We start from the raw sequence: 26,617 nt of genomic DNA, 5'->3' as shown, positions 1-26,617 counted from the left end.
TTTTTTTTTGAGGCGGAGTCTCACTCTGTCGCCCAGGCTGGAGTACAGTGGCACGATCTCGGTTCACTGCAAGCTCCACCTCCCAGGCTTACACCATTCCCCTGCCTCAGCCTCCAGAGTAACTGGGACTACAGGCGCCTGCTACCACGCCTGGCTAATTTTTTGTATTTTCAGTATAGATGGGGTTTCACCGTGTTAGCCAGGATGGTCTCGATCTCCTGAACTCATGATCCGCTGGCCTCGGCCTCCCAAAGTGCTGGAATTACAGGCGTGAGCCACCGCGCCCGGCCCAAACCAACCTCATTTATTCCACTTCTTCAATGTCCTACGGGTAAATAATCACCACAAAAATTTTCCACAACTGATACTGTCACTCCATGTGTTCAAAACCCAGCTTTTCTAGTCCCTTCATGAACTGAACCACATCATGCAAACCTCCCTTAAGAATCCCTTCTCCTCCAAGAGAAGTATCAGATTCCATTCCTGATGTTACTGCTTAGAAGAACCTTGATTCTTCTAACTGGAGACCTTCACATCTTCAGATTACAACTAACCCCATGCAACATGGATCACTGCTTTATTCTGCTGCAATAGAAACACTGGCACTCAAACATCTCACAGTACATCAGCAAATACTAATCATGCAACAAAATAATTGTCATGAAAATCTAGAAGGACACTAGAAATTATTTTGTCTAATCCTCTATATTTTAGGGTTGAGCTAACCAACACGTAATGAAATGAAATGACATATCCTATATCTAACTCTGTCTTCAATTGTGAATATTGGATCTCTTAAGGAAACTGACTCTTGCCTTTTCTCTGTTATGTATGCTGTGTTTCTCATATTCCAGCCTTGTCCCCCAACTCCCCTGTAGTTGCTGATAAGAAATTCTGTACAAAACCGGCATTAACAAAGTTTTGTTATTTAAAAAATGCTACATATAAAACAGGAAAAAAAGAAACCTTGAATATACAGTATTAGAAACTAAGGTTATAAATTATGCTGAAAATCATCTGCTATTTAGTCTATACAACATACACTGCCCTGCCTCACTGGCCTTTTGTGAATGCCCAATGAAAAAACATAGATAAAGTGCTTTGAAAAATATAAAAGCTATAAAAAATACAAAGCATTGTATGTAGATCAACCAGATTATCTCTCTTTGATCCTAAATTTTAATTTAATTAATTAATTTTTTTTTTTTTGAGACACAGTCTTGCTCTGTTGCCAGTGCAGTGGCATGATCTCAGCTCACTGCAACCTACGCCTCCTGAGTTCAAGTAATTCTCCTGCCTCAGCCTCCCGAGTAGCTGGGATTACAGGCACACACCACCACACCTGGCTAATTTTTGTATTTTTGGTAGAGATGTGGTTTTGCCATGTTAAAATCCAATTTTCTTCATCATGCTTGGAATCAGATGATAGTATCCACAAGAAGAAAGTAATACTAAAAAGCCACTTTCTTAATCACATCATTTAATTGCTTAAGAATTTCCTCCTTTGAGATGTGTGAAGAAAACAATTACAGCTATAAAATCTGACAACTAAAGACTATTTTTTATACTTTTACACTTCTAATAAACTACAAACAAAAGAATACATGTTTGTAAGAATAAAATTAAATCAACAGAAACCAAAAAGTTTACTAGTAACTAACTACAAAAATCCCAGAAATTTTAGTTTAATTTATTGTAATATTTGAATTAAATGGAAGGGGTGTATTTCAGATACTTTGTGACCATAAACATCAGAATTGTAATACAGCAAGCACCATGATACATTAGACCTACAGACAGAGATAGGGAGAATTCTGGATAGAAATTATTAGAGCACACCAACTAAAATAGTATCAAATACAGAAGCAAAAATAAAGCAAGGGACCTCTGCAGTACAGAAATGGACAGGTTCAGAGGAGATGGCACTGTACCCTGGCAGAGTGAGGAGAGAAAACACCTTGAGAAAATCTATACTGAAACATGTCAAGTTCCAGAACACTCAAGAACCACTTTACTCAAAAGATTCACTAATGAAGAAGTAACTATAGATGTACTTTTTAAATTCTTCTCCTATGTATCTTACTTGCACCCATTTCATTAAAGAGTTTTTTAAGCTTAAAACCCTAGGATAAAATTCCTTTTTCCTTCAGTTCTTTGAGCCAAACATAAGGCCTAATCACTGCTTTTATTCACATTTACCCTATCATCTTCCTCTATTTCCCTCTCCTCCTTCTTTCTTTGGCAGACTCTGAAGAAAACTGACAAGTAGATGTTAATTCCAAGGAAAAGCAAGCCAGGGAAGGGGAGAACCCAGGGGAAAGAAAGGCCAAGTTGGAGAACAGAGCTGCTGCTTTGACTTGGCCTTTCCATCCCTGTGTATCCAGCTGGTATCTGGGAGCCATGATAAAAGAATTAATTACCTGTTTTGTTTGTCTCTGGAATTAACATCCGCTCCTCTATCTATCAGCAGTTGACATATTGTTGGCCTACTCATCTGAGTAGCCAGAACAAGTGGTGTCCGCCCGTCCTAAGCAAAAGGAAAAATAAAACAGCATTAAGACAACAGATCTCCCAAAATGTAGAAGTTAGAATACATTAGTTGAAATGAGAATAAACATCATAGACTAACTTACTACATCTTTGGCATTCACAGAGGCCCCATGGTCACAAAGCAGCTGTATGCTAGAAGGACAATCTGCCATTGCTTTAAGGAATAAAAGAAAAAGACAAATGGTGAACATCTGTTGGTAAGACACATGGTGTTTTTCTAGGTCCATATAAGGAATAAGTTCTTCAGTTTTTAAACTACCAAGCTTCACATCCTTCACTCTTAGTTTAGCATTATAAGCATCAATTTTTCATCTGAAAATGGATTAGACAAGATAATATTATAAATTGTCTACAATTTATTAGGACCAAGGAATAATGTCAACCTTGGAGAAGATAAGAACACACTACTATTCTAAGGATAAGCACAGATAATAAAAATCAAAGTTAAATTTTGTACTTACAGTATATTTTTAAACATGGCTATAACTGACTTGATCCTTGAAGTGTTGGCTCAGTTTTTTTAAAGAATCATATCCGTTTTTTATAGAACAGTCACAGTAAGTAAAGTATGAATCATACAATCCATATTTCTCATAAAAGCAGAGATTGCAATGTCCACCTTTATGCAAAGTAAGATCATTTTGCTAATAATTATAAAATCACATTACGTTTCTTTGACTAACACTATAGTTCATATTTATATTAGGAAAACTTATTGTTAAATTCATAAAATAGGATTATGTTTACAATCCCCACAAATTTTTTAAGGCTTATGAGTTGACATAAATTATAAGCACAAAAAGTACTGACAAAGTGAGCATTTCTTTTTTTTTTTTTTTTTTTTTTTTTGGTGAAATAACAGAATTAAACCAAACATAAGAAAATCAAGTAAATTTTCACTTTTCGTCTCTAATCCAGCAAATCTTTATATAAAATGTATAATCAGCTTTAAGAAAAAGATAAACTGAACTTGAATACATTAATTCAGAAACTGTAAAATTAGCGACCCTTTAGGTCCAATTATAAATGAGAATTTAAAAATGTAAAGCATAATAAATTCCAGAGTTTACAGATTACTAGACCATGAAGAACCACTTAAAACCAAAAAGAGAAAATGGTATATACCACCCAGAAATCCTAGACTTTGAGCTAGACGAAGTAAATGAGTTGGTTTATACATCCTCTTCTTTGGGAGTATGTGGGAAGTAGGGGCTTTGGAGATATTTGGAAGGCCAGAGGGTTGAACTGTAGCAGAAAATGCAGTATTTTACCAAAATTTGTTCTCCTCTTCTTCTACTATAGAGTAGGTGGAATATGACTAGTCACCTAGAGAGTTTATTTCTGAGCCTCCTTTGCAGATAAATATAGCCAATTGATTTTGCTCCTATCAGTAGAATAGGAATGGAGAATAATCTACTACTTTCAAATCTGAGCTCTAGACTTTGGGCATGTATTCCACTAGGCTCTCTCCTCCTTCCTGCTAGCTAGAATACGGCTATGACCGCAACTCTGCTTCAACGTTGTAGTTAAGGAAGATACCCAGAGTTAAGTAGAGAAACAAGATAGAAAGAATTCAGTTTTAAAATGACCATGAGTGACCTGTCAATATATATCACTCAACAATTTTTTTAATAAGCATCTGATATTAGAGTTATTTTGTTATAGCAACTTAGTTTCCATCCTAGCTAAAGCATCTAACTAATAAATATTAAGATTTCAATTGGTCAAGTTGTACCAGTTTTTAAAGCAGGGATAATAAAATACATAGTTAACTCACAGGGGTCACTGTGAGGCTCAAATGATAATGGAAAAATGCTTTGCAAATACAGTAATACCCTTCTGTATTAAAAAAAGAAAAGAAATGTATTGTGTGAGAAATTATACAAACACATAAAATACAAAAAGTAAAATTTTTTAAAAATAAGGTATAAAATTTTGAAGGAAATTTGAAGTATAATATGCCTTCAGTGCAGACCACCTTAATCTACTGCATATATTCCATATATATGAAAAGAGAAAGTAGACTGTTTTTTTCCCTGGCCTTATAGTTAAATGTAGGAATATCAGACTTAGCAAGAGGTCAGGCTATCTTACATTCCAAAAATACCTAAATATATAACTTTTTTCAAAGTACTTTCTTTAAGACACCTAAAGAATAATGCAAATAAATTTAGACACACAAGTATAATTAATAAAATCTCTAAAAATTATCAGTATAAATCTCTTTTAAAATATAGCGCATTACAGTGATATGAAATTCAGCACTGACATCTCTAAAGGAAAACAACTATCACCATTAATTAAGAAATTATTATGTGCCAGGCACTACTTATGATTTGATTATACTTATTAATACTACTTATTGCAGTAGTATTATTAACTTCATTTTGCAAATGAGAAAAAAGAGGTTCAGACATGTTAATTAGGTAAACATAGTTTAAGGAAAGTCTTCTTCCCATTTCTCCAGTTCCCAAAGATATGAAACACACACACACACATTCTCTGTTTCTCTCTTTCTCTCTCTCTCTCTCTCACAAACACACACACACACAGCTTGGAGCTCCTTGTAAGCAGGATTACAGTTTATCTACCTTTGTACCTTTAGTATCTAGCAAACTGACTGGCCTGTAAATATTGACTGAATGAATCTTTTTAAGCTGTATAATATAATAAATTTCTAATTTGTGCATATGGATTTTTAACACTCTCTGTTTCTCCATGAATTATACAAATATCTATGTGTTAAAACTCTGAAATTAATTCAAATGACTAAAACATTTTAACCAATATTTGTATCCAAGGGAAACCTCTGCTCACCTGCATCATGAAGTGCAGTTCTTCCCTGCAGGTCTGCATGCTCAGTGGGACAATTGTACTGTTAAAATAAAGAAAATTTAGTAAAGTAGGAGAGTTTTATTTTAAAATTAGATATCCAGACTCAGATGAACAGCTGCTATTTAATCTTAAAATATTCCACTTATCAAAGAAGCTAAAGACTATCAGACAATCCATTAAATATTTTGACATGGAACAAATACAGTAACATTATATAACTAAATTAACAATATTTCACCAAACAGGAAACATATGGTACATTATAATGAATGGTATGAAATACAGGAAAATATGTATTGTTTGGGTTTTTTTCCACTAAGAACTAAAACTTGAGATACTGAATCAGAAAAGCAAGTGAGTTCTGCTATGAAACGTAGTGAATATGTTTTTAAAAATATATGACTGAAATCTTTGATGGGAACTTTAGCCAACTAGTTAGAATTTTGTGGTTACCTGATTAAAAATGTAATAATATTATGTAGTATAAATTATCTATGTTTGTATAGAAATATACAGATCCTATGTTGTATTACTTTATCTTACATGGTAGTCTAGACAACAGCCTTCAGTTATGTCAACAGGAAGGTCAAGCCTTTGTTATTTATTTTTAATACACCGAGTTATGCAATTCACTTCCCTCAGAGTTTTTGTTCTTTATTGTTCACATTCCTTCACAAATGATGGAAAAAAATATGTAAGCTCATAGTCAAAGTTAGTTTACTATTCTCTTTGATCTAAAATTCCAGAAACACATTAAAAATACATCTATGATTTGTAGTCAAAATAATAAAGCTAAAGTATTAACCACTTCCACTACCTGTAGAAGTTTTTGTAGGCACAATGCATGTCCATACTTAGCAGCCAGGTGAAGAGCATTTCTCCCTATAAATAATTTAAGATACATGTGAAGGATTATTTTCTTCATATGTGAATTGAGGAGTTTTATAGAAATATGATTTGTGTTTTCCAAAACTAGTTGACAACATACTTAATCTGTAAGTATACTTTCAGTTTCCAAAGATGTTTCATCTAGTTTGATATTTTAGTAAGAGATGATATACGTACCAAAACAATGAATGTAGAAAGAAAAACTAATTATACAAATCTATAACAAGCAGGAACTTTGTTGTATTCACTACTATATCCCCAGCATGTAGAACAGTACCTAAAACACAGCAGGTAATTAAATACTGGCACAGAGAAAAGGGAAAGGAGAGAAAGACAATGAGTAAAGAAGATGGATAAAGAAATACCGAGATTTCACATTACATTTCCAAATAGGCAGTGCGGACACTGAAAATTGAGAAAGTTTAGAAGCGTAAGGCATAGAAAGGGTATTCCTTAACTGATTTTCATGCTTTGGCTAAAATTCAAAGTTTATTATGTAATTGTATCTCTGAAAATCAGACAGCTCGTTCAAATATAATTTGTATAAAACGTGCATTTTAAAGGAAATGCCAAAGGGGGTAGGGAGGAGAGTTATCAGGTAATCTGAAAGGTTAATTCTGAATACCAGAAAAGAAACTTGTAGGAAAGTTCTACCTCCAAACACTATTTTTGCTAATTATATTTCTTTTTCCAAACACCTCTTGGATGGTGAAAGATATAAGGATTTAACCAGACTATTCCAACTTCTAACATTTAATGCTCTTAATTTCCCTCTAATCTCACAAACTTCTTTTCTTTTCAATTTATCCTTTTAGAGACAAGGTTTCACTCTGTCATGCAGGCTAGTGTGCAGCCTCATAGCTCAGTGCAGCCTCGAATGCCTGGGCTCAAGCAATCCTCACAGCTCAGCCTCCAGAGTAACTGGGACTACAGGCTCATGCCACCATGTGCAGCTAATTTATTTTATTTTGTGTAGAGATAGGGTCTCACAGTATTGCCCAGACTGGTCTTGAACTCCTGGCCTCAAGCAATCCTGCTGCTTCAAGTGCTAGGATTACAAGCATGAGACATCACACCTGGCCACAAACTTCTTAAAATATAATTTGGGGGCCGGACACGGTGGCTCATACCTGTAATCCCAGTACTTTTGAGAGGCCTAGGCAGGTGGATTGCTTGAGCCTGGGAGTTTGAGACCAGCCTGGGCAACATAGTGAAACCCCATCTCTACAAAACACATAAAAATTAGTCAAGTGTGGTGATGTATTCCTGTAGTCCTAGCTACTTAGGAGGTTGAGGGCAGAGGATCACTTAAGTACAGGAGGTCAAGGTTGTAGTAGACATGATCATGCCACCACACTCTAGCCTAAGTGACAAAGTGAAACCCTGTCAGAAAAAAACAAAAACGCCACAATTTGATTTCACAAGTAGACCTTTTTGCTAGAAAAGTAATTTATGTTTTATTCATCTTGGAGGGATAAATAAACTGGCTTTCAACTTTTTGGTCACTTCTGTGTAGCTGACTAACCAGGCTGCAGAACAAAATATAGTGAGTCCAGGTCTTTCAGGTTTTTCAGTAAGTACAGATATAATATATTCAACCATACCCAAACATCCTCTAATTACAAGTCGATCAGATGTGATCATTTCAAATTTCAGTTCGCTCCTGTTCATGAACAAGTGTCCTAGAAACATTTCACATTGTGAAAAGTGACTAAAATAACTGTCATTTACATGTGAAGTAAGAGATAGCATGGAGTGGAGATGGTAAGGTTAGGCACAGTGGCAAGAGTACCTGGTGTTCTACAAAATGGTACAGAAACTTGATCACATAAAAACGTCAGGTCAGGACTAAGGAAACACCAAATCTAGCCAGTTGAGATATGGCAGCAAAAAATCAAGGAAACATCAGATCTAAAGCATACCAACATAAATTACAATACAGGTGCATACCTGGTAAGACCTAAGTAACAAATATCTCAAAACTGCACTAATTTGAAATCTAGTCATTTTAAATACACTTATATATTAAACAGCACTTAAGATAATACACATAAAGATGTGTGTTCAAATTTAATTGCTGTAATGTCTGGATTATAACGGACATTACAGCAATTGAGAAAAGACTCTTGTATTCAATAAAGGACAACTCTAGAGACAAACATAATAAAACATATCCAATGAAAATATAAATAGCAGCAAAAACAAAAGACAGGAAGAGTTAAACATGGTATGTTGGGGTGCAATATATGAAATAATATCTGCTGAGCTTGGGAAAGCATTTGAGCTTGATCTGCAATGAAAGAAGGCAGGCAGAAGTCACTAGATTAGCCACTAGGCAAAATGTCCAGAGCAGAAAGAATACAGGCAAAAACAACAAAGACACTTGTTTGAATTGGAATCAGCATAATAAATAGTCTTAAGAGCTCTGAAAAGGCATGGTTAGTCCAAAATTTCTAAAAATAAATGTTCTTCTACATCAATGGAAAGCATATATAAGCAATAAACACATTTCTTTGTTCACTCAAAGGTAGCAGATAAATTGAATTTGGTCTTCTTAGAATCCGATGTATTCTTAATTAAAGATTTACCTCACTATTTCAATTATGATCTGTCTCCCTCTCCTTCCCTTCCATTTCTAAACACAATGCTGGGTAACAGTGATATATTTATTTGCCCATACATGGAATCACAGGATAAAAAACTGTAAAAACTAACAAACAAAACCTTTTAGTTCTGAGTCAACTCCTGTATTTAACAGAAACACAAAGTAGAACTGCAAAGAACTAAGCTGTCAACAGTCCCAGAGAAGTGAGAATGTTTATCCTGATAGATAGGAAACTAGCACTCTCATGGAACAAAAGAGATAGTTATATTCAAATACTTAAAGGTCTACCTTTGATGTACAAACTTCTGTTGTAAGATTTTAAAGAACAGACAAAGGTACAAATAAGTGTAAGCAGAAAACTGAGTAAGAAATACATTTTGATTCTCTATAAAAAATGATTTTTTTATAAACATAGCTAGGTACAGAATGGGTTCCTTATGAGGCATAATGGTTAAGAATACAGATTCTGACTGCAACTTAGCTACTGAAGGGCCTTGGGCCAAGTTACTTAACAGCTCAGGGCCTCAGAACCTCTCTGGGTTGATGTGAGGATAAAATGAGTGGGTAAAGTGCTTAGAAGAATAGCTATTAAATGTTATATACACGTCAGCTATTCTCGTTATTATTGTTGTCCTTGATGATAATGCTGTTATGTGGCAGTTAGTTCTCCATCACAAGAAACATCCAACCAAATGCCAAATGACCTCACAATAGAAAGAATTCATTAATCAATAGTATATGAATATAAACTAAATGGCCCCTAATGGTTCTTCAAAATCTGAGATTTTAGGATCCTGTAACACTACTTGGACCTGCACTAGAATTCAGGTCTCCAGCTGCTCATCAATAAAGAAATCCTTTCTCCTAAATTCCCTATACTTGACCTATCCCACAATACCTCAGAAGTAAACTTTTTCTCAACTATTTAAAAACAGAAAATTGAGATGTCTCTCTTTAAATCACATTTAAGTCTGAATAAAAATGTTAGCAGTGGACAATGTTTGTTTTCGCTTTATGTTTTACAATTAACTACGGAGGTAAACATACCTGCAGTGTCGCTGGTTGTAATATCAACTCCATGTATAAGGATGGCATTTAAACACTCAAGATTTCCCTTTGAGGCCACAACATGGAAGCTAAACAACAACAACAAAAATTTGTTATGCTAAGGAAATGACCAAAGGTCACCTTAAATGTTACATTAATGTCACCCTTTATTCAACACACACTCACACACACACAAAAAAAACACAAACACACACGTTTTAAAGGCTACATTAGAACACCAACATATTTAATTAAAATTTTAAAAAGACACCTATCCTATTTACATAAGCAGCCAATACTTTCTAAAAATATCTGCTTAGAACCAATGAAATATACGAATGTGCAAAAGCCTTAATAAGAGAAAGTTTACACTATAATATCATTAACTCTAAAGTTTATAGCAAAAGCACTGCTGGTTGGATCTTAATAAATGCACTGAAAATGTTCTATCAGATTATTTTATTTAGTTTCAAATAGTTTCATTATTTTATTTAGTTTAGCAGAATGCTGAGGCCAAAGACAGATCCAAACACTTATCTCTTCTTTTTAGAATTATCAAACTAAACCTAAGAAAAGTCTTCAAAACAACAAGCTAAACTACCCTTAAAATCACAAAAGAATCAGCGCCTTCCTCCCAAACATTACCAACTAATTACCAACTACCAGTTAATTCTTCCTTCTGTTCAAACGCCTGGGCTTGTATGATTGGCTTAAGTTTCACATGAACGGGAATAATTGAATAAGTTTCCTAATAAGGCAAGTTAAAGTTAAAAAACTAACTTTAAGCTATCAAGTATTCAAAATGCTAGGTAACAATATTTTATTATTTATTTGATCATCTAATATTTTATTAATCAACAAACACAGAAATATTTTGTGTGCAGTGAGAACTGACATTCTGTGAATCTATGAATTATGCTGAGTTCAACAAAAAGAACTGCCACTGACATTGAATATTACTCTGCAAATCCAAACTGGTAAACACAATAGTTGTTGGCAAAGGATGTTGAACACAAGTAGAAATAGAACTGAAGCCTTAAGTAAGTGCAATAACCATTCTAAAGATGCCAGGAAACAAAAAATGTGAAAGTGCTCAGCAGGTGCCAGGATACAGATACACTGTTGAAGCCCACTCTCAGCAGAGGTCTTCCCTGACCACCCACCATTAAAATTGTTTACATTTCCCCATTCACCAAAACGTTAGTACTCCTAGTTCCCCCAATGCCTGCCTTTATTATTCTATATAGGATTTAATATTTTGTAATATAATAAATTCATTACTTTCTTTATAGTCTATCTCTTCCCGCTCAACTCAATGAAAGCAGGGATTTTTGTCTAGTTTTGCTTCCTATTACATCCCCCAAACCAGTAACAGTGCCAGTCAAATGACAAACCCTCAAATATTTGAATAACTGCATGCTTGGAGACAAAATCTGATGATAGCTTACAAATTCATTTCCAGATATTACAAGACTCAGTCTTGCGAAGCTATTAGTATTACGATGGATATAAATGCAAACTATAGACCAAGCACTACCAAGTAAAGCAGGTTTGTGTACAATCTGAATTAGAAAGATGTTTCTGGTAAAAGGAATATAGTGGTCTTAAGAATCAGGTAAGTTCTCCTTCTACTAAATTAAATCGCTGTAAGGCTGAGTATCTCCGCCTTATAATCCCTCTGCCACAATGAAACTGGGAATTATACTATGCAATGCACCGTAAGAACCTTTTGAAGAATGCTAATTTCCTTTAGCAAACAATCTTAGAGATATCATTGTTTTTTTTTTGGGTTTTTTTTTGTTTTTTTTTTTTTGAGACAGAGTCTCGCTCTGTCGTCCAGGCTGGAGTGCAGTGGCCGGATCTCAGCTCACTGCAAGCTCCGCCTCCCGGGTTCACGCCATTCTCCTGCCTCAGCCTCCCGTGTAGCTGGGACCACAGGCGCCGCCACCTCGCCCGGCTAATTTTTTTGTATTTTTAGTAGAGACGGGGTTTCACCGTGTTAGTCAGGATGGTCTTGATCTCCTGACCTCGTGATCCGCCCGTCTCGGCCTCCCAAAGTGCTGGGATTACAGGCGTGAGCCACCGCGCCCGGCCGAGATATCATTGTTTTGTTGTTTGCTTGTTTTCATTTCTTAGATCACAAAATGTGGAAGACCTCTTTCTTCAAAAGAGATCCACATTATAATGATGATGTACAAAAGGTCAGAAATCACAACAAATCTACAATGCATTAGTAATGCTGATGTGCTATAAATAGATGTGCTTTGGAAAGAAAATATATCAATCATTAAAACATATGCAAAGAATTGTATAGGAAATTTGAAAAATTGCTTTATAAAAATACTGTTTTGCAATTTAAAAAGCAACTCTTTTTTTCTTTTAAAAACATGACATGGACTTCTTCTATAACAAGAGATATATGTAACTTGGACAAACGTTACTACTGAGGACAACTAGAAAAGCTGCAAAAAATATGAGACATATGCTTAAAGGTGTCAGTGAGCTAACAAAATAGTAAAAAGTTACTAGGCCAGGATGCAAGGTAGGACGAAGGCCCAGAGAAGTGAGCTTAGTATTTGAGGTCACTTTTTCCCTGGGAACATTTGCTGATTCCAAAGTACTGAACAGCACTTTGACAGCCTTAACGAAATGGGGAGATACAAACTGGAGTCCACTGCTCTCCAAGTAGCAGTGGAATCCTTGGTGAACCTTCCCCATCTTGGATTGGGCCGTCGAAGGGCTGTACCTTAGGAGAGAGTCAAACAGGAAGAAAACAGATCCTTGCAGTAACTATGGCTAGGCTTCAAGTATTTTATTTTTGAAACCAAATTAAGCTCAAGAAGTACATGTTCTTTTGTCTTAAATTTAGAAATTTCAAAATTAAAAACAATCATTTGAAACAAATTGTTTTTGTAAATACAGAAAATATATTTGTAACATGTCCCACACTTGACTAAATACAACATGCTTTAATTAAGAATACAGTTTGCGTGTGAGTTTAAAAAAAGGGAAATACTTAATTCTACGAATGCTAGAAAGAATTCTACTCTCGGCCTGGTGCAGTGGCTCACGCCTGTAATCCCAGCACTTTGGGAGGCCAAGGTGGGCAGATCACCTGAGGTCGGGAGTTCAAGACCAGCCTGACCAATACGAAGAAACCCTGTCTCTGCTAAAAATACAAAATTAGCCAGGGGTGGTGGTGCATTCCTGTAATCCCAGCTACTCGGGAGGCTGAGGCAGGAGAATCAACTGAACCCGGGAGGCAGAGGTTGCGGTGAGCCGAGATCGCGCCATAGCACTCCAGCCTGGGCAACAAGAGCAAAACTCCATCTCAGAAAAATAAAAAATAAATAAAAAATTTAAAAAATTCTACTCTCTACAATGAAAACTTCAAGACTAACACTCCTCAAATATTTCAAAAACTAAAGTTCACAGTTCATAAAATTACACCATTATAACTGACTATTTAATGCCACTCAAAATTGAACCTTATATCAAAAACTCCAAACAAAAACTCAAGCCACCATTCACTCAAAACATTCAAAGTATGAATGGGCAGAATTGATTTCAGTCATGTAGGTTTCACTGAAAAGTTTCATCCCAAAAAAGATTCCCTTTATCTTTTATCATCTTAGCATTTGAGAAAAAAGAAACATGAAAAGCAATGTCACTTTTGGATATTAAATTTTCACAATTTATACTGTGAGCCCTATAAATAGCTTAAAATTCAGTAATGGGGCAAGATTCAAAATAACCAATGTTTCCATAACTATCAAACTGCTACTTGATAAAAGTGAAACATTATGAACTTGAAACTTTTCCAACTTTATTGCTCTTAAAAACTGCTTAATTTATAGTCCTGTTTTGTTATCTTTACTATATTTAATATCTAAGCATTCCAAGGCAGTGACCCACATCACACATTAACTATTCACTTCCTAATATTCATTTCTATATTTAGTATCTGGTTTCCAGTTATAATTTTCTGAATAAATTCATGCAAGTATAAGACTGAGAAGAATTTTTAGGAAATGAGACTTTTCACCTCTAACTTTGGAAGGGTTCCTAGATAAGGTTTTAAATGCTATAAGTATAGAGGGTCATAACAGACACCAGATCTACCCTTTAACCCAACTGCTCCCCACCCACAACAAGAAAGGAAATAATGAAGATTTGAGACGAGGGGGAGAAGACAGACACAAGGTTCATAAGCATATATACAAGCCAGCAGTTCCCCTCAGTAACAAAATAACAAAAAAACAAAAGGGTGGGATTATTACCTGTATCTCCCTAACCCACACTAGTTATTCTGCCTCCTTTCTGCTCTAAGCATTCTCATTTAAGTGAATTATCCAAGTATAAAAATGGATTGGGGGTTGGGAGAAAAGAGTGTAATTTACAGAACTCTTCAAAGACACAAAGCTTGGGTTCGCATTCCAGCTCTGTGACTTTACCTGAAATGAGACCAAATTATTTAACCTCCGTAAACTTTTTCCCACTTCTTTTATCAGGCTGCTTCAAAGAGCAAATATGATAAGGAATACAAAAAGGCTTATAATGAAAATGCACCAAATAACCATAGGCTGTGGTTTGCCACCGGGTCTAAACAATTCTAGACCACTGGATAGTATTCTGGTGTTCTCTCTCTAGACTGGAAATCTTTTAAATTGAGAACAATTATTAGTTTGTTTGAAAGATTTTATAGTGCAGGTTTTGGCAGAATTTCTTAATAAGTTGATAACTACAATTCACAAGTTTCATTTGTATCCCAAGACAATTCCCTTCAGACACGCTTTTATCATCAATAATACTTACGCAGATCTGCCTTCCACATCTAGTTTGCCTGGATTGACCCCCTTTTTAGCAAGGATTGAGGACACTTTTTCTACATCCCCCCTTTCTGCTGCTTTCATCAATCGGTCATCATATTTATTCCAATCTGCTGCATGCTACAAAAATGAAAAAAAAAAAAAGTAAATATGGCATACTACATTAGTTAAGATTTCCTAAAGAAAGGAAAAAAAAGAGAAAAGAAAGCAGTACTGCATAATACATAACTTATTTTCCAATTGCATTCCAAATTTCCTTCTCCCTTCTGTGCTAACTTCATTAGGAGAGCAGAGTTATAAAATCTGTGTATCTTAAACAAGATATACAAGACACAAGATATACAAGAAACATTTAAAATTATACTTTTGAGGGAAAGCATGTTTCTTTTGTTCTCTGCCCAGTTCTCTTTGCCTTTGAGGCAAAAAAGAAAATCAGTAACTACTGAACACCTACCCTGTACCAGGCACTAAGGTCCCAATCAACCCTAGTAAACTAAAATTATCATCTCCATTTAGCAGATAAGAAAAGCCAAGGCCCCAGAGACAGTAAATGTCTTAAGTGTTCAAGCCCAACCATGACTTTTATAGTTCCAAAATCAGTGTAGTTTTCCCACACCCTTTCAGATTTCAAATCACACTTTCAGATTTGGCTCTGGTTACATATCTCCTAGGACTCTTAGATGCAGTGGAATTCTACATACATTTTAAGAAACTACCCCCCCCCCAACACAGACATTTATTTAAAAAGTACTGTTGGAAATATATTTATGGAGGCAAATTAAATATACACACACATATTCTATACAGAAAGCAATTCATTATGTTTATATATTAGAATAAAATAAAACTTTTACATAGAAAAAGCTAAAAATGACAGACTCTAAAGTATTAACTGCTTAACATCTGAAAATACTAAGATCACAGCTTACTTTCATTTTCTCCCTTTTTACATTCCATATGTATTGTTTTTATAAAAAATAGATTTTTAATTTTAATAAAAATTCTGTGTATGTGTATTTAGAAGATTAAAGGTGAGGGTTTTAAGGAGGATGTCTCATATAACATACATTTTAATCATATCAAGGTTATCTCTAACTTTGATAAGCAAAAATACATTCAAGGTATTCTGAAGCCAATAACCTAGATCTTTTCTCAATAAGCATAAATGTCAGAACATAGAACTAAAATACATGTTAAACAGTTGATATTTTAGCCTTTTAAAATATTATACCAATTTACTAGTAAATTCTGTGCTAAATCTAGTATTATTTCTAGAACAAAAAAAGATCTGGGTATTTTTCACTTAACTTACAAAACAAATCCTATGGCCACAAATACCCTAACAAATCTCTGAGAAAAAAACTGAATCACCTGTATATCCTCTAAATGTTTGATCAATATGATAATTTTATATCTACTATTCCCTATAAACCAAAAAAGAAAAGTAAAAAAAATCACCATCACTAATTTTCTTGTTAAACAAGTAATGTAAAATTAAATACTTGATGTAGAGAATGATTATGAAAAAAGACAAATACATTAAAATTTTAACTTACTCCTGTAATTTAATATTTTAATGGAACCTGGTTCAAGTACCTACACAGATTTTAGAATTGTCTCTAAATTAGTTAAATTTGGTGATGAACCCCCTTCCTCCTAACTTCAAAAGTTTAAACTGCCAACTTATAGAATAACCCTACCTATGGGCTCCATATCTAAGCTACATTTTACGTATCACCTTTCTTAAGCTTTAAAACAAAAACAAAACAGTTTACTGACTCCAATTTGGGGAGTGCTAGTGAACATAAGCTTACAAGACATTGTATTTTCAAATGTCTAAAGGATTAAATCACACTTAACACACAAATGCTTGTTCTAGATTTGATTAGTCTACCCTTACAATTAAAATAATCTCAAGTTTATTTCCAAGTAAACTTGCTGGTGGAAAAAAGAGCCATTTAAATCACCAAAAAGTTGTAAAAATTCAAAAATAAGGCTTTCTTTAAAGATAATTAAATGTGATTAAAGTCTCACATTATCATATGACTTTCAGTTCTATACCAAGTACCATTTTCAGCTGCGATTCACTGTCAGTTAACAGTAACACTGTACAATTATTAAGATTTTATCATGTGCTTTTTAAACCCAGAGAAAGAACTTTTGTTTTCTATTACTAACCCCAATCTGCTAATCAACTAAATCAAGAAGAAAAAAATAAAGCAAACCAAATTAATAAAACAGTAGTGAATTTTAAAAGAACACAGTTCAGAAAGCCTAACCAAGAATCTTTTGTTACACTAGACTACTGGGATACCTACTCTGTTCTTAGGAGCACAAGAAAACCAACAGTTCATCATAGACAGGATTTAGTTTCTTGTTGCTAATGGCAAACTACTTTGCATTAAGTTACAAATCTCTGTAAGCTCACAAAGCAAACCCTCAGACAAACTCCTGACAAGTGACTCAGTCCCTCACATACTGTGCTACACTTAGCTTGGATCTCTAACGATATTTTCTTCGTCTTCAGGATCCTTCTCCGCCTTCATAACGCTTGAATATTATCTTCCTTGCAATGCAGCACTTGATTAAGAGCAGCCCCAAGTCAGGTACAGTAACTGTCTATTTCTTATTTTTTAGAAGCTAGCTATCTTTCAAAGTTGTCCCTTTGAGGGACCCCACTGGAAAACTTGAACAGCGCTCTGCATCCTGCTGCCTCAACACTGCAACACAGACGCTGCAGTGCATGATAAAACTGTCCACATCCGAATTGTCCAGTAAACAGTGTGGAGCCCGTCTCCCATTGGTTGAGTTCTATTTTAGATTCCATAGGACTTGACAGCTGAATGATAGAAAGGAGCAGCTAAGAATATATTGTAAATGCATGCTTTTCCTCTGAGTAATAAATTTCAGGTCTACTGGGGAAAATGACTCAAACATATTGTAAAACATGCTTATTATATAAAAACAAATTGTGTGACATAATGACAACATTTTAAGAGACAAATTTGGTTATTCCTCAGAAAAATATTTAAAACCAGTTTCAGTCTTAGGATCATCTAACATGAAGTTATAATAGCCCTGACAAACTCTATTTTAAGCAAACGTGTCACATTTTAATTTAAGGAAACACACAGTAACACTTTCAAATTTTCTCCATTTTATTTTGTACCCCTATCAGTCTCATTCTGCATACAACCAGGTTTCAACTTACAACTGCTGCCAGTCTGTCTCCCAGCATGTTAAATGAGAAGAGCCAGAGGCACTGCCAAAACATTAAATAGAATACATCATGATGAATACTTTTCAACAAATTTTAAATTTAACTCAGTACTTTTAATTTCCAAGTTTAGCACCCTGCCTAATATGACAAGTAAATATTTTATCAGTGGAAAGTCAAATTACCTGGATTCACTGGATTAAAAAAAAAAAAAAAAACTGGTTAAACACTAAAGGAGGCAAATACACATTAGACAACGAGCTAGACTATTAAAAAAAATCTCCATTTGGGGACAAACCAGGTAACTTCTCTGCATTCTCTATGATAGCATACTTGTATCAACATTTCTTACATTACCAAGGCCAGTGCAAGTTCAGGGTGGTTTTTTTGTGGTTGTTAGTGGTGGTGTTTTTTGTTTTTTGGTTTTTTTAAAACCATGTTCTCATTACCACAATAGCATGAGAATAATTTACACTTCCTCTAAAAAGACACATTTGGGAAAATTGTTTCATGGGAATGCAAAACATTCCAACACAAGTGTTTACAGGAAGGAGGGAGCTGCTATATTACAGATCATGCTGCCAGTTAAAAATTCTGCTATGTACTTCCACAAGAAATTCGTTTCCTACTAAATTTAAAACATTAGGCCCATATTCTAATTATAAAATATATAAGGGTCATATACCATATCTTATTTTTGAAACAATGATTGTTTTTTTCCCCCAAACCACGAGATATCACAATGGATTCATTTGGCTAAACCCAGAGACTCCGCCCAGTCTGTGTCACGTTCTTCTGAGGAAATCTGTGATAGAACTCAGACCCTGTCCTTTGGGTAACAAAGCAAGCACATTCTTTCTAGAAATAGGACAGCAAAGGCAAAGGAAGATGGAAAACAGGAACAAATAACTAAAGCCATATAAGGAGCTGCCCACACTCAGGAGATAGAATTGTGTGTCCTAGTATTATGGACGTCCTGAGCTGTCTGCCACCTCCCTAGCCTTTGTGGTGTAATCTTCTGTGCCTGCTCTCACACCTTCCTTCATAGCTATTTCCCAAGAGCCCTAGGCAAATTCCCACCTTTGCTGTCCCCTGTACCTATAAGGTTCTTCCCTCCCCTACTTTCAGGTTCTTCTCCAATGTTACTTCCTTAGAGAGGGCTTCTCAGACCTCTGCATCTAAATGGCCCCCGGTCCCACTCTACCCCACCACTCTTTATCCTTGTGCCCTGTTTTACTTTTCTGCAGGGAGCTCATCAGTATCTGCCATTATATCAGATGTTTATCTGTTTATTAGCGTACTGTCTGTCTCCTCAGCTCCCCTCTAATTTGACTATATCTAAGGTTTCTTCTGTGTCTGGTTTGAAACTGTAAAACTAATTTTTCAATAAGTAATTTGGTAGCCAGTCACTAGATTCTCACCCATCTTAAGGACCAGAATCCACATCTGCTTCATGAATCCTTTTTCCTCTTGGACTAAATTGTTAAATAGGCTAGATCTGTAACACACATTTACCAGCAACATTGTTTCCCAGTAAACTATCCACATTCAGATAACAAATATCTATTGACCTGAGGTGAGGGCAGTTAGCCCATGAGTGGTTCAGTTGATTGCAACTGAGCAAACAGATCCTACTGCTCATGGTCAATAAAAGATCCTTCTTCACACTTACTCCTGCACATCCCACACTGCAAGTCTTTCTTTACCAGTCTACAAATCCCACTGAACTCCTCAAAAAGCATTTTAGTTAAAACACGCATTCTTCAGAACTTTGCCTGACTCAAAAGTCAGGCAAACCTGGGTTCAGAGTCCAGCTCTGCTACCTACCTGCTGTATACCAGTGGGATAATTTATTTACACTTTCTAGGCATCAGTGCCCTTAACTACAAAGCAAGGATAACAATAGAGAACCTATATGTGTAAAATCAAATAGCTAATAGATATGAATGATCTCAGCACCATGCATGGTAGATGTTTATGCCCAAAAATGGTAGGCACTGGCGATAGTCACAAGTGCTCCAGCTCCTGGTCAGTGTTACTGTTAAAAGAAAAACTTCAGCTGAATTAAATTTAAAGGAGTTTAATTGAGCAATGAACAATTCAGAAATCAGGTAGCCCATAGAATCACAGCAGATTCAGAGAGACCCCAGGGATACCCTGTGGTCAGAACAAATTTATAGATTAAAAAGGGAAGTGATGTATAGAAATCAGAAGGGAGGTACAGAAATAGCTGGACTGGTTACAGGTTGGTGTTTGTCGTATTTGAATACAGTCTGAACACTCAGCAGTGTATGAGTGGTTGAAGTATGTGGCTGCTGGGATTGGCCAAGACTCAGCTATTGTTACAGGCACATACTCCTAAATTAGGTTTTCAATCTTGCCTACCGATTAAGTTAGATTATAGTTCATCTGCAAGGACTCAAATATAGAAGTACAGAGTCCTTCTCAGGCCATATTTAGTTTGCTTTAACATTACTAATCAGAAAAACACTCTTTAAAAAATTAATAAAGAAGTGGCCGGGTGCAGTGGCTCACGTCTGTAATCCCAGAACTTTGAGAGGCCAAGAGGCGGATCACCTGAGGTCAGGAGTTCGAGCCCAGCCTGACCAACATGGAGGAACCTCGTCTATACTAAAAATATAAAAGTAGCCAGGCATGGTGGTGCATGCCTGTAATCCTAGCTACTCCAGAGGCTGAGGCAGGAGAATCGCTTGAACACAGGACATGGAGATTGCAGTGAGCTGATATCGCGCCATTGCACCCAAACTTGGGCAACAAGAGCGAAACTCTGTCTCAAAAAAAATAAAATAAAATACGATAATAAAAATCCAACCAAACCCCTAGAAGTAACAATTTACAAGAAATACAGGGGACAGAGAAATATAATAAACTATATCACAAAGATTGCATCACACAATGCAATCAGAAAGATCTACCATCGAGTAAACCATGGCTTCTTAAACAAAATACAGCAAGATTAAAAAGACAGAATTTAACCTATAAATTGAAAGTGACTTCAGAAACCTACAAAGCAATCGTAAGTCACAGAACTTAAGTACCCTGATTAAACAAACTGTATCTATAAAAATAAAACAATTGAGAAAATACGACTACTGACTGGACATTGGATGGCATTAAAGAAATCTCAGTAAACTGAGATTTCTGATGTGATAATCTTCTAATTATTTCTGAAAATCCCCATGTTTTAAAAATACATACTGAAATATTTTTAGATCAAATGAATCAAGTAATAAGATGCCTGGTATTTGCTTCAAAAATAATCAAAACAATCAGAGGGCAAACCTAATCTAATAGCACATTTAATAGATTATACACCATGATCAAGTGTATAATCTTTATTCCTGGAATGCAAGGACGTTTCAATATATGAAATTCATTGTAATATACCACCTTAACAGAATAAAGGACAAAAATCACAATGATCATATAAGTTGATAAAGAAAAAGCATTTGACAAGACTCAACATCCTTTCATGGTAAAAATACCCAAAAAACTGGGACTAGACGGAAACTGCCTCAACACAATAAAGACCATATATGAAAAGCCCACTGCTAACCTTATACTCAACTATGGAAAACTGAAAGCTTTTCCTCTAAGATCAGGCAGAAGACAAAGATGCTGCTCTGGCCATTTCTATTTAGCATAGAATTGGAAGTCTTACTCAGAGAAATTAGGCAGGAAAAAGAAATAAAAGACATCCAAACCAGAAAGGAAGAAGTTGAAATCATCTCTGTTCTCAAATGACAGGATCTTACTTGTAAAAAAAACTCTAAAGATTATAGATACACACTCATACACACAAACAAAACAAAAACCTGTCAGAATAAATTCAGCAAAGGTGTGGGAAAGAGCACACAAAAACCAGTTGCATTTCTATATAATAACAATGAACAATCCAAAACAAAATTAAACAATTCCATTTACAATAGCATCAAAAATAAAAAAATACTTAGGAATAAGCCTAGTCAATTAGGTGAAAAATTCGTACACTGAAAATGACAAAACATTTTTGAAATTAAAAAGTGACAAATAAATTTAAAGACATCCCAGGTTCACAGGTTTGGAAAACTTAATACCATTAAGATGTCAATACCACCCAAGGCAATCCAGAGATCAGTGCAATCCCTACCAAAATCCCAATGGCATTTTTTGCAGAAATAGAAAAATAAATCCTAACATTCATATGGAATCTCAAGGGACCTCAAATAGGCAGTCTTGAAAAGGAAGAAGAATGTTGGAAACCTCATACTTCCTGATTCCAAAGCTTATTATGAAACTATAGTAATCAAAACAGTGTCAAAGTGGCATAAAGTCAGACATATAGACAGTGGAATAAAGTAAACAGCCCACAGATAAACCCTCATGTAACAGTCAAATGATCTTCAACAAGGTGCCAAGAGCACTCAATGGAGAAAGAAAAACCTCCTCAACAGTGTTGGGAAAACTGGATATCCACATGCAAAAGAATAAAGTTGCACCTTTAGCTTACACCAGATGCAAAAAATGACTCAAAATTGATTGAAGACCTAAACATAAGACCCAAAACTGTAAAACTCCTAGAAGAAAACACAGGAGAAAACTTCATAAATTGGATTTGGCAATGATTTCCTGCATGTGACACCAAAAGCTCAGCTACAAAAGCAAAACTAGACCAATGAAACTGTATCAAACTTCTGTGCAGCAAAAGAAACAATCAACACAATAAAAAGGCAACCTACAGAACACACAGAAATATCTGCAAATCATATATCTAATAAGGGGCTAATACATAAATTACATTTTTAAATTACTATGACTCAACAACAACAAAGATTTAAAAATGGGCAAAGGACTTGAATAAAGATTTCTACAAAGATAATATATGAATAGCCAATAAGCATAAGAAGATGTTCAATGTCACTAATCATTAGAGAAAAACAAATCAAAACCACAGTGAGATATAACCTCACACTCAGGAATGCTAACATCCCAAAAAAAGGAATAAGAAAAGAACAAGTGTTAGCAAGAATGTGTAGAAATTAGAACCCTTGTGCACTGTGGGGACTGTAAAATAGTGCAACTACGATGGAACGCATATGGTGATTCCTCAAAAAATTATAAATAGAGCTACCATATGATCCAGCCATTCTACTTCTGGGTATATATCCAAATGAGTTGAAAGCAGGGTCTCCTAGAGATATTTGCATATCCATATTTATAGTAGCATTATTCACAATAGCCAAGAAGTGGAAATAATCCAAATGTCCATTGATGGTTGAATGGATAAACAAAATGTGGCTTATGCATACAATAGGCTACTACTGAGCCTTAAAAAGAAGGAAACCCTGTCACATGCTACAACATAGATGAACCTTGAAAACATTATGCTAAATGAAATTAGCGAGTCAAAAAAAGACAAATACTGTAAGATTTACTTACATGAGGTACCTAAAGTTGTCGAATTTACAGAAACAAAAAACAATGGTGGATATCAGGGCTGTGACAGGGGCAGAAATGGGGAGCTGTTGTTTAATGGGTATAGAGTTTCAATATTCCAAGATAACGTTCTAAAGATCAGTTGCATAACAATGTGAACATACTCAACAGATGAATTTAAAATGGTTGACAGTAAATGTTTATGTTATGTGTTTTCAGTACAATTAAAAATAATAATAAAAACATAAATGTAATTTCTCAAGACTGTTTTTCTTTTATTTTCTTTTTTTTTGAGACAGAGTTTGTTCTGTCACCCAGGCTGGAGTGCAATGGCACAATACCAGCTCACTGCAACCTGCAACCTCCACCACCCAGGTTCAAGCTATTCTCCTGGTTCAGCCTACCGAGTAACTGGGATTACAGGTGCACACCACCCACACCCGGCTAATATTTTTGTATTTTTAGTAGAGACAGGATTTTGCCACGTTGGCCAGGCTAGTCTTGAACTGCTGACCTCAACTGATCTGCCCACCTCAGCCTCCCAAAGTGCTGGGATTACAGGTGTGAGCCACTATGCCCGGCCAGCCTATTTCATGATTAATACTAACAAATACTAATTTTTTAAAAATCAATCAGGGCTTTGGGAGTATAGATAAAACAAGATTGGCCACAGGTTAATAACTGTTAAAGCTGAGTTACAGGTTCATGGGAGTTCATTATAATAAACTATTCTCTCAACTTCTGTATATTTCATTCACTATTAATAAATTAGCTGATGTATACATATTTAAACTGCAATACATCATTATCACCAATGCCTTTCACTGAGTCATTAATGTGGCTCCTAAAGCAGCACACCCTTTCCACTCTAATCCTTTAACAAAAGATACCTCTCTGCTTCAAAAGAATTAACATTTCAACATATCTTAGTGAGTCCACAGTCATATACTTACAAGGTAAGCGCCATAATATCAAATGAAAGCCTTCTAAAAGGAAGTAGTAATTTTTTTGAGGGGTACTAATGTTTACCATATATTATAACAAGTAAATTTCTACAGTCAGTTATTATGTTGGTTTGAAAAAGAGACGTTCATCCTATTCAGAATGCAGCAAGCCAAAGTATCTATGGTAAAAGACAAATATAGTTGTTTCTGGAGAACAAACATTTTAACATAAATCAGTTATTTCACTAGGTAGATCTAACTGGACAACTTTAAACTCTACATCAACATAAAAAAATCACTTAAAAGTTTTGACATTGACTCTCATATTAATATCAATTAGAAATTCATAACTTTTCCAGATATATAAAATTTTTAATTTGAAAAGTAATGTATGTTTTGTGTAGAAAGCCTAGAATACATTTAAGTTTATAAATGAAAACCGATATACCCCATAATTCCACCATGCAGAAATAACCATTATTAAAAACTTTACATCTAGACTCTTTTCTGTTAAAAAGTCTAAACAACATTTCTTTAAGCCTATGAGTCCAATACTGAATATTTATTCAATATTTAAGAAAGTCTCCTAAGAAATTTATATGCAAATAGACTTTAACATATATGCAAATCCATATGAAATATACTGTTTAATGGCTAGTCAACAAATCATAGCTAAAATGATTAGGTGACTAGTTTTAGCCTAAAGGTAATTTATATAGGATGATAGCAAAACTTTGATAGAAAACTGCTTAAAGCCAAGAGTCATCCTGAACAAAAGTATCTAATTCACAGATCTTAATAATTTTGGTGTCATGGATCCCTCTAAAAATCTAATGAGGCAGGGCGCGGTGGCTCTCGCCTAAAATCCCAGCACTTTGGGATCACTTGAGCCCAGGAGTTGAGACCAGTCTGGGCAACATGACGAAACCCTATCTCTACAAAAAATACAAAAAAATTAGGCATGGTGGCGCACACCTGTAGTCCCAACTATTTGGGAGGCTGAGGTGGGAGAATCACCTGGTCCTGGGAAGTTGGAGCTGCAGTGAGCCAAGTTCGTGCCACTATATTCCAGTCTGTCTGTTAGAGCAAGACCCTGTCTCCAAAAAATAAATAAAAATAAATCTGACGAAAGCAATGGACCCTCTTTTTATTTATAATTGCATATACGCACTCGATGAGATAGGAAAAACTAAACTTTTCCCAACTCTCACACTCACCACAGAATACTTCTGTGGCCAAATGCAGAGAGGTTTTCTCCACTTACGGAGCAGTTCTCCAGCACACACCATCTAAGTCTCCTACAATTTAACTCATTTCTGACACTAGCTACCTGGAGATAGTGTCAGATCACACAGAGCTACAGACTCAGTCCCATAAGACTGTCACTCCCACCCTTCAGATGCCAATTGCAAGCCCCAGCTTGTGACCCGTGCTTCTGACCAACTGCCTGTAAATCAGGGTTCCCATGACCCATGATTAATTTGCTAGAGCAGCTCACAGGACTCAGGGAAATACTTTACCTATGCTTACTCATTTATTGTAAAGGATGTTACCAAGCTTGCAGATGGAAGAGATGCAAAAGGCAAAGAATGTGGGAAGGAGTGAAGGGCTTTCTTGCCCTCTCCTGGCTTACCATCCTCCAGGTGCCTCCACATGTTCAGCAACCAGGAAGCTCTCTGAACCCTGTCCTTTTGGGGCTTTCATGGAGGCTACATTACATAGGCATGACTGATTACATCACTGGTCATTGGTGATCAACTCAAACATCAGCCCCTTTCCCCACCCCTGAGGTTGGGGTGGGCTGAAAGTCCCAACCCTCTAATCATGGCTTGGTCTTTCTGGAAGACCAGTCCCCATTCTGAAACTATCTAGGGGCTCCCAGTCATCTCATTAGCATACAAAGGCACTCTTATCTCTCTGGAGATTCCAAGGGTTTTAACAGTTGTGTGCCAGAAACCAGAAACCCCGACTCTACTTAAAAAAAAAAAAAAAAAAAATTGCAACAAAATAATCACTAAACACCTATGTGTAAAGGGATATAAATATTTCACTCAACATTCAAATATGTATGATCAATTGATAGTGCCAAGCCCCACATTTAGGGTGCTAGATATACCCGGAGGAAGAAAATAGACATGACACCCGGCCTCAACCAGGTGACTGGAATTAAACTCAGTCACTTTCTTCAACTGATCTCACAGTATAAGAAGGCAGACAGACATGTATATAAACATGCACAAAACAATTACAGTATAGTATAACACCA

General features: G+C 35.5%; 1 protein-coding gene across 4 annotated transcripts in view; it reads right to left on the bottom strand.

Moving 5' to 3' along the window:
• The window catches only part of LOC105487673 (uveal autoantigen with coiled-coil domains and ankyrin repeats), a 100,257-nt gene that overhangs the window by 26,035 nt on the left and 47,605 nt on the right, over nucleotides 1-26,617 (bottom strand). For 2 of the 4 annotated variants that reach the window (XM_011751210.2, XM_071101131.1), the window contains exons 1-4: nucleotides 9,926-10,014; nucleotides 5,368-5,425; nucleotides 2,634-2,704; nucleotides 2,421-2,527 (exon numbers count right to left, since the gene is read on the bottom strand). In XM_011751210.2, coding sequence (XP_011749512.1) covers nucleotides 2,421-2,527; nucleotides 2,634-2,704; nucleotides 5,368-5,425; nucleotides 9,926-9,973 — 284 coding nt within the window. In that variant the 5' untranslated portion in view covers nucleotides 9,974-10,014. Of the gene's footprint in view, nucleotides 1-2,420; nucleotides 2,528-2,633; nucleotides 2,705-5,367; nucleotides 5,426-6,202; nucleotides 6,268-9,925; nucleotides 10,015-14,740; nucleotides 14,875-17,072; nucleotides 17,995-26,617 lie in introns of those variants that run through there. The other 2 variants (XM_011751200.3, XM_011751191.2) reach the window with 2 other exon arrangements.

Source organism: Macaca nemestrina, chromosome 7, assembly GCF_043159975.1.
Source record: "Macaca nemestrina isolate mMacNem1 chromosome 7, mMacNem.hap1, whole genome shotgun sequence".
NCBI classification, from domain to species: domain Eukaryota; kingdom Metazoa; phylum Chordata; class Mammalia; order Primates; family Cercopithecidae; genus Macaca; species Macaca nemestrina.
Note: the sequence above shows the minus strand (reverse complement) of the source record. Positions and strands in the feature narration are given on the sequence as shown.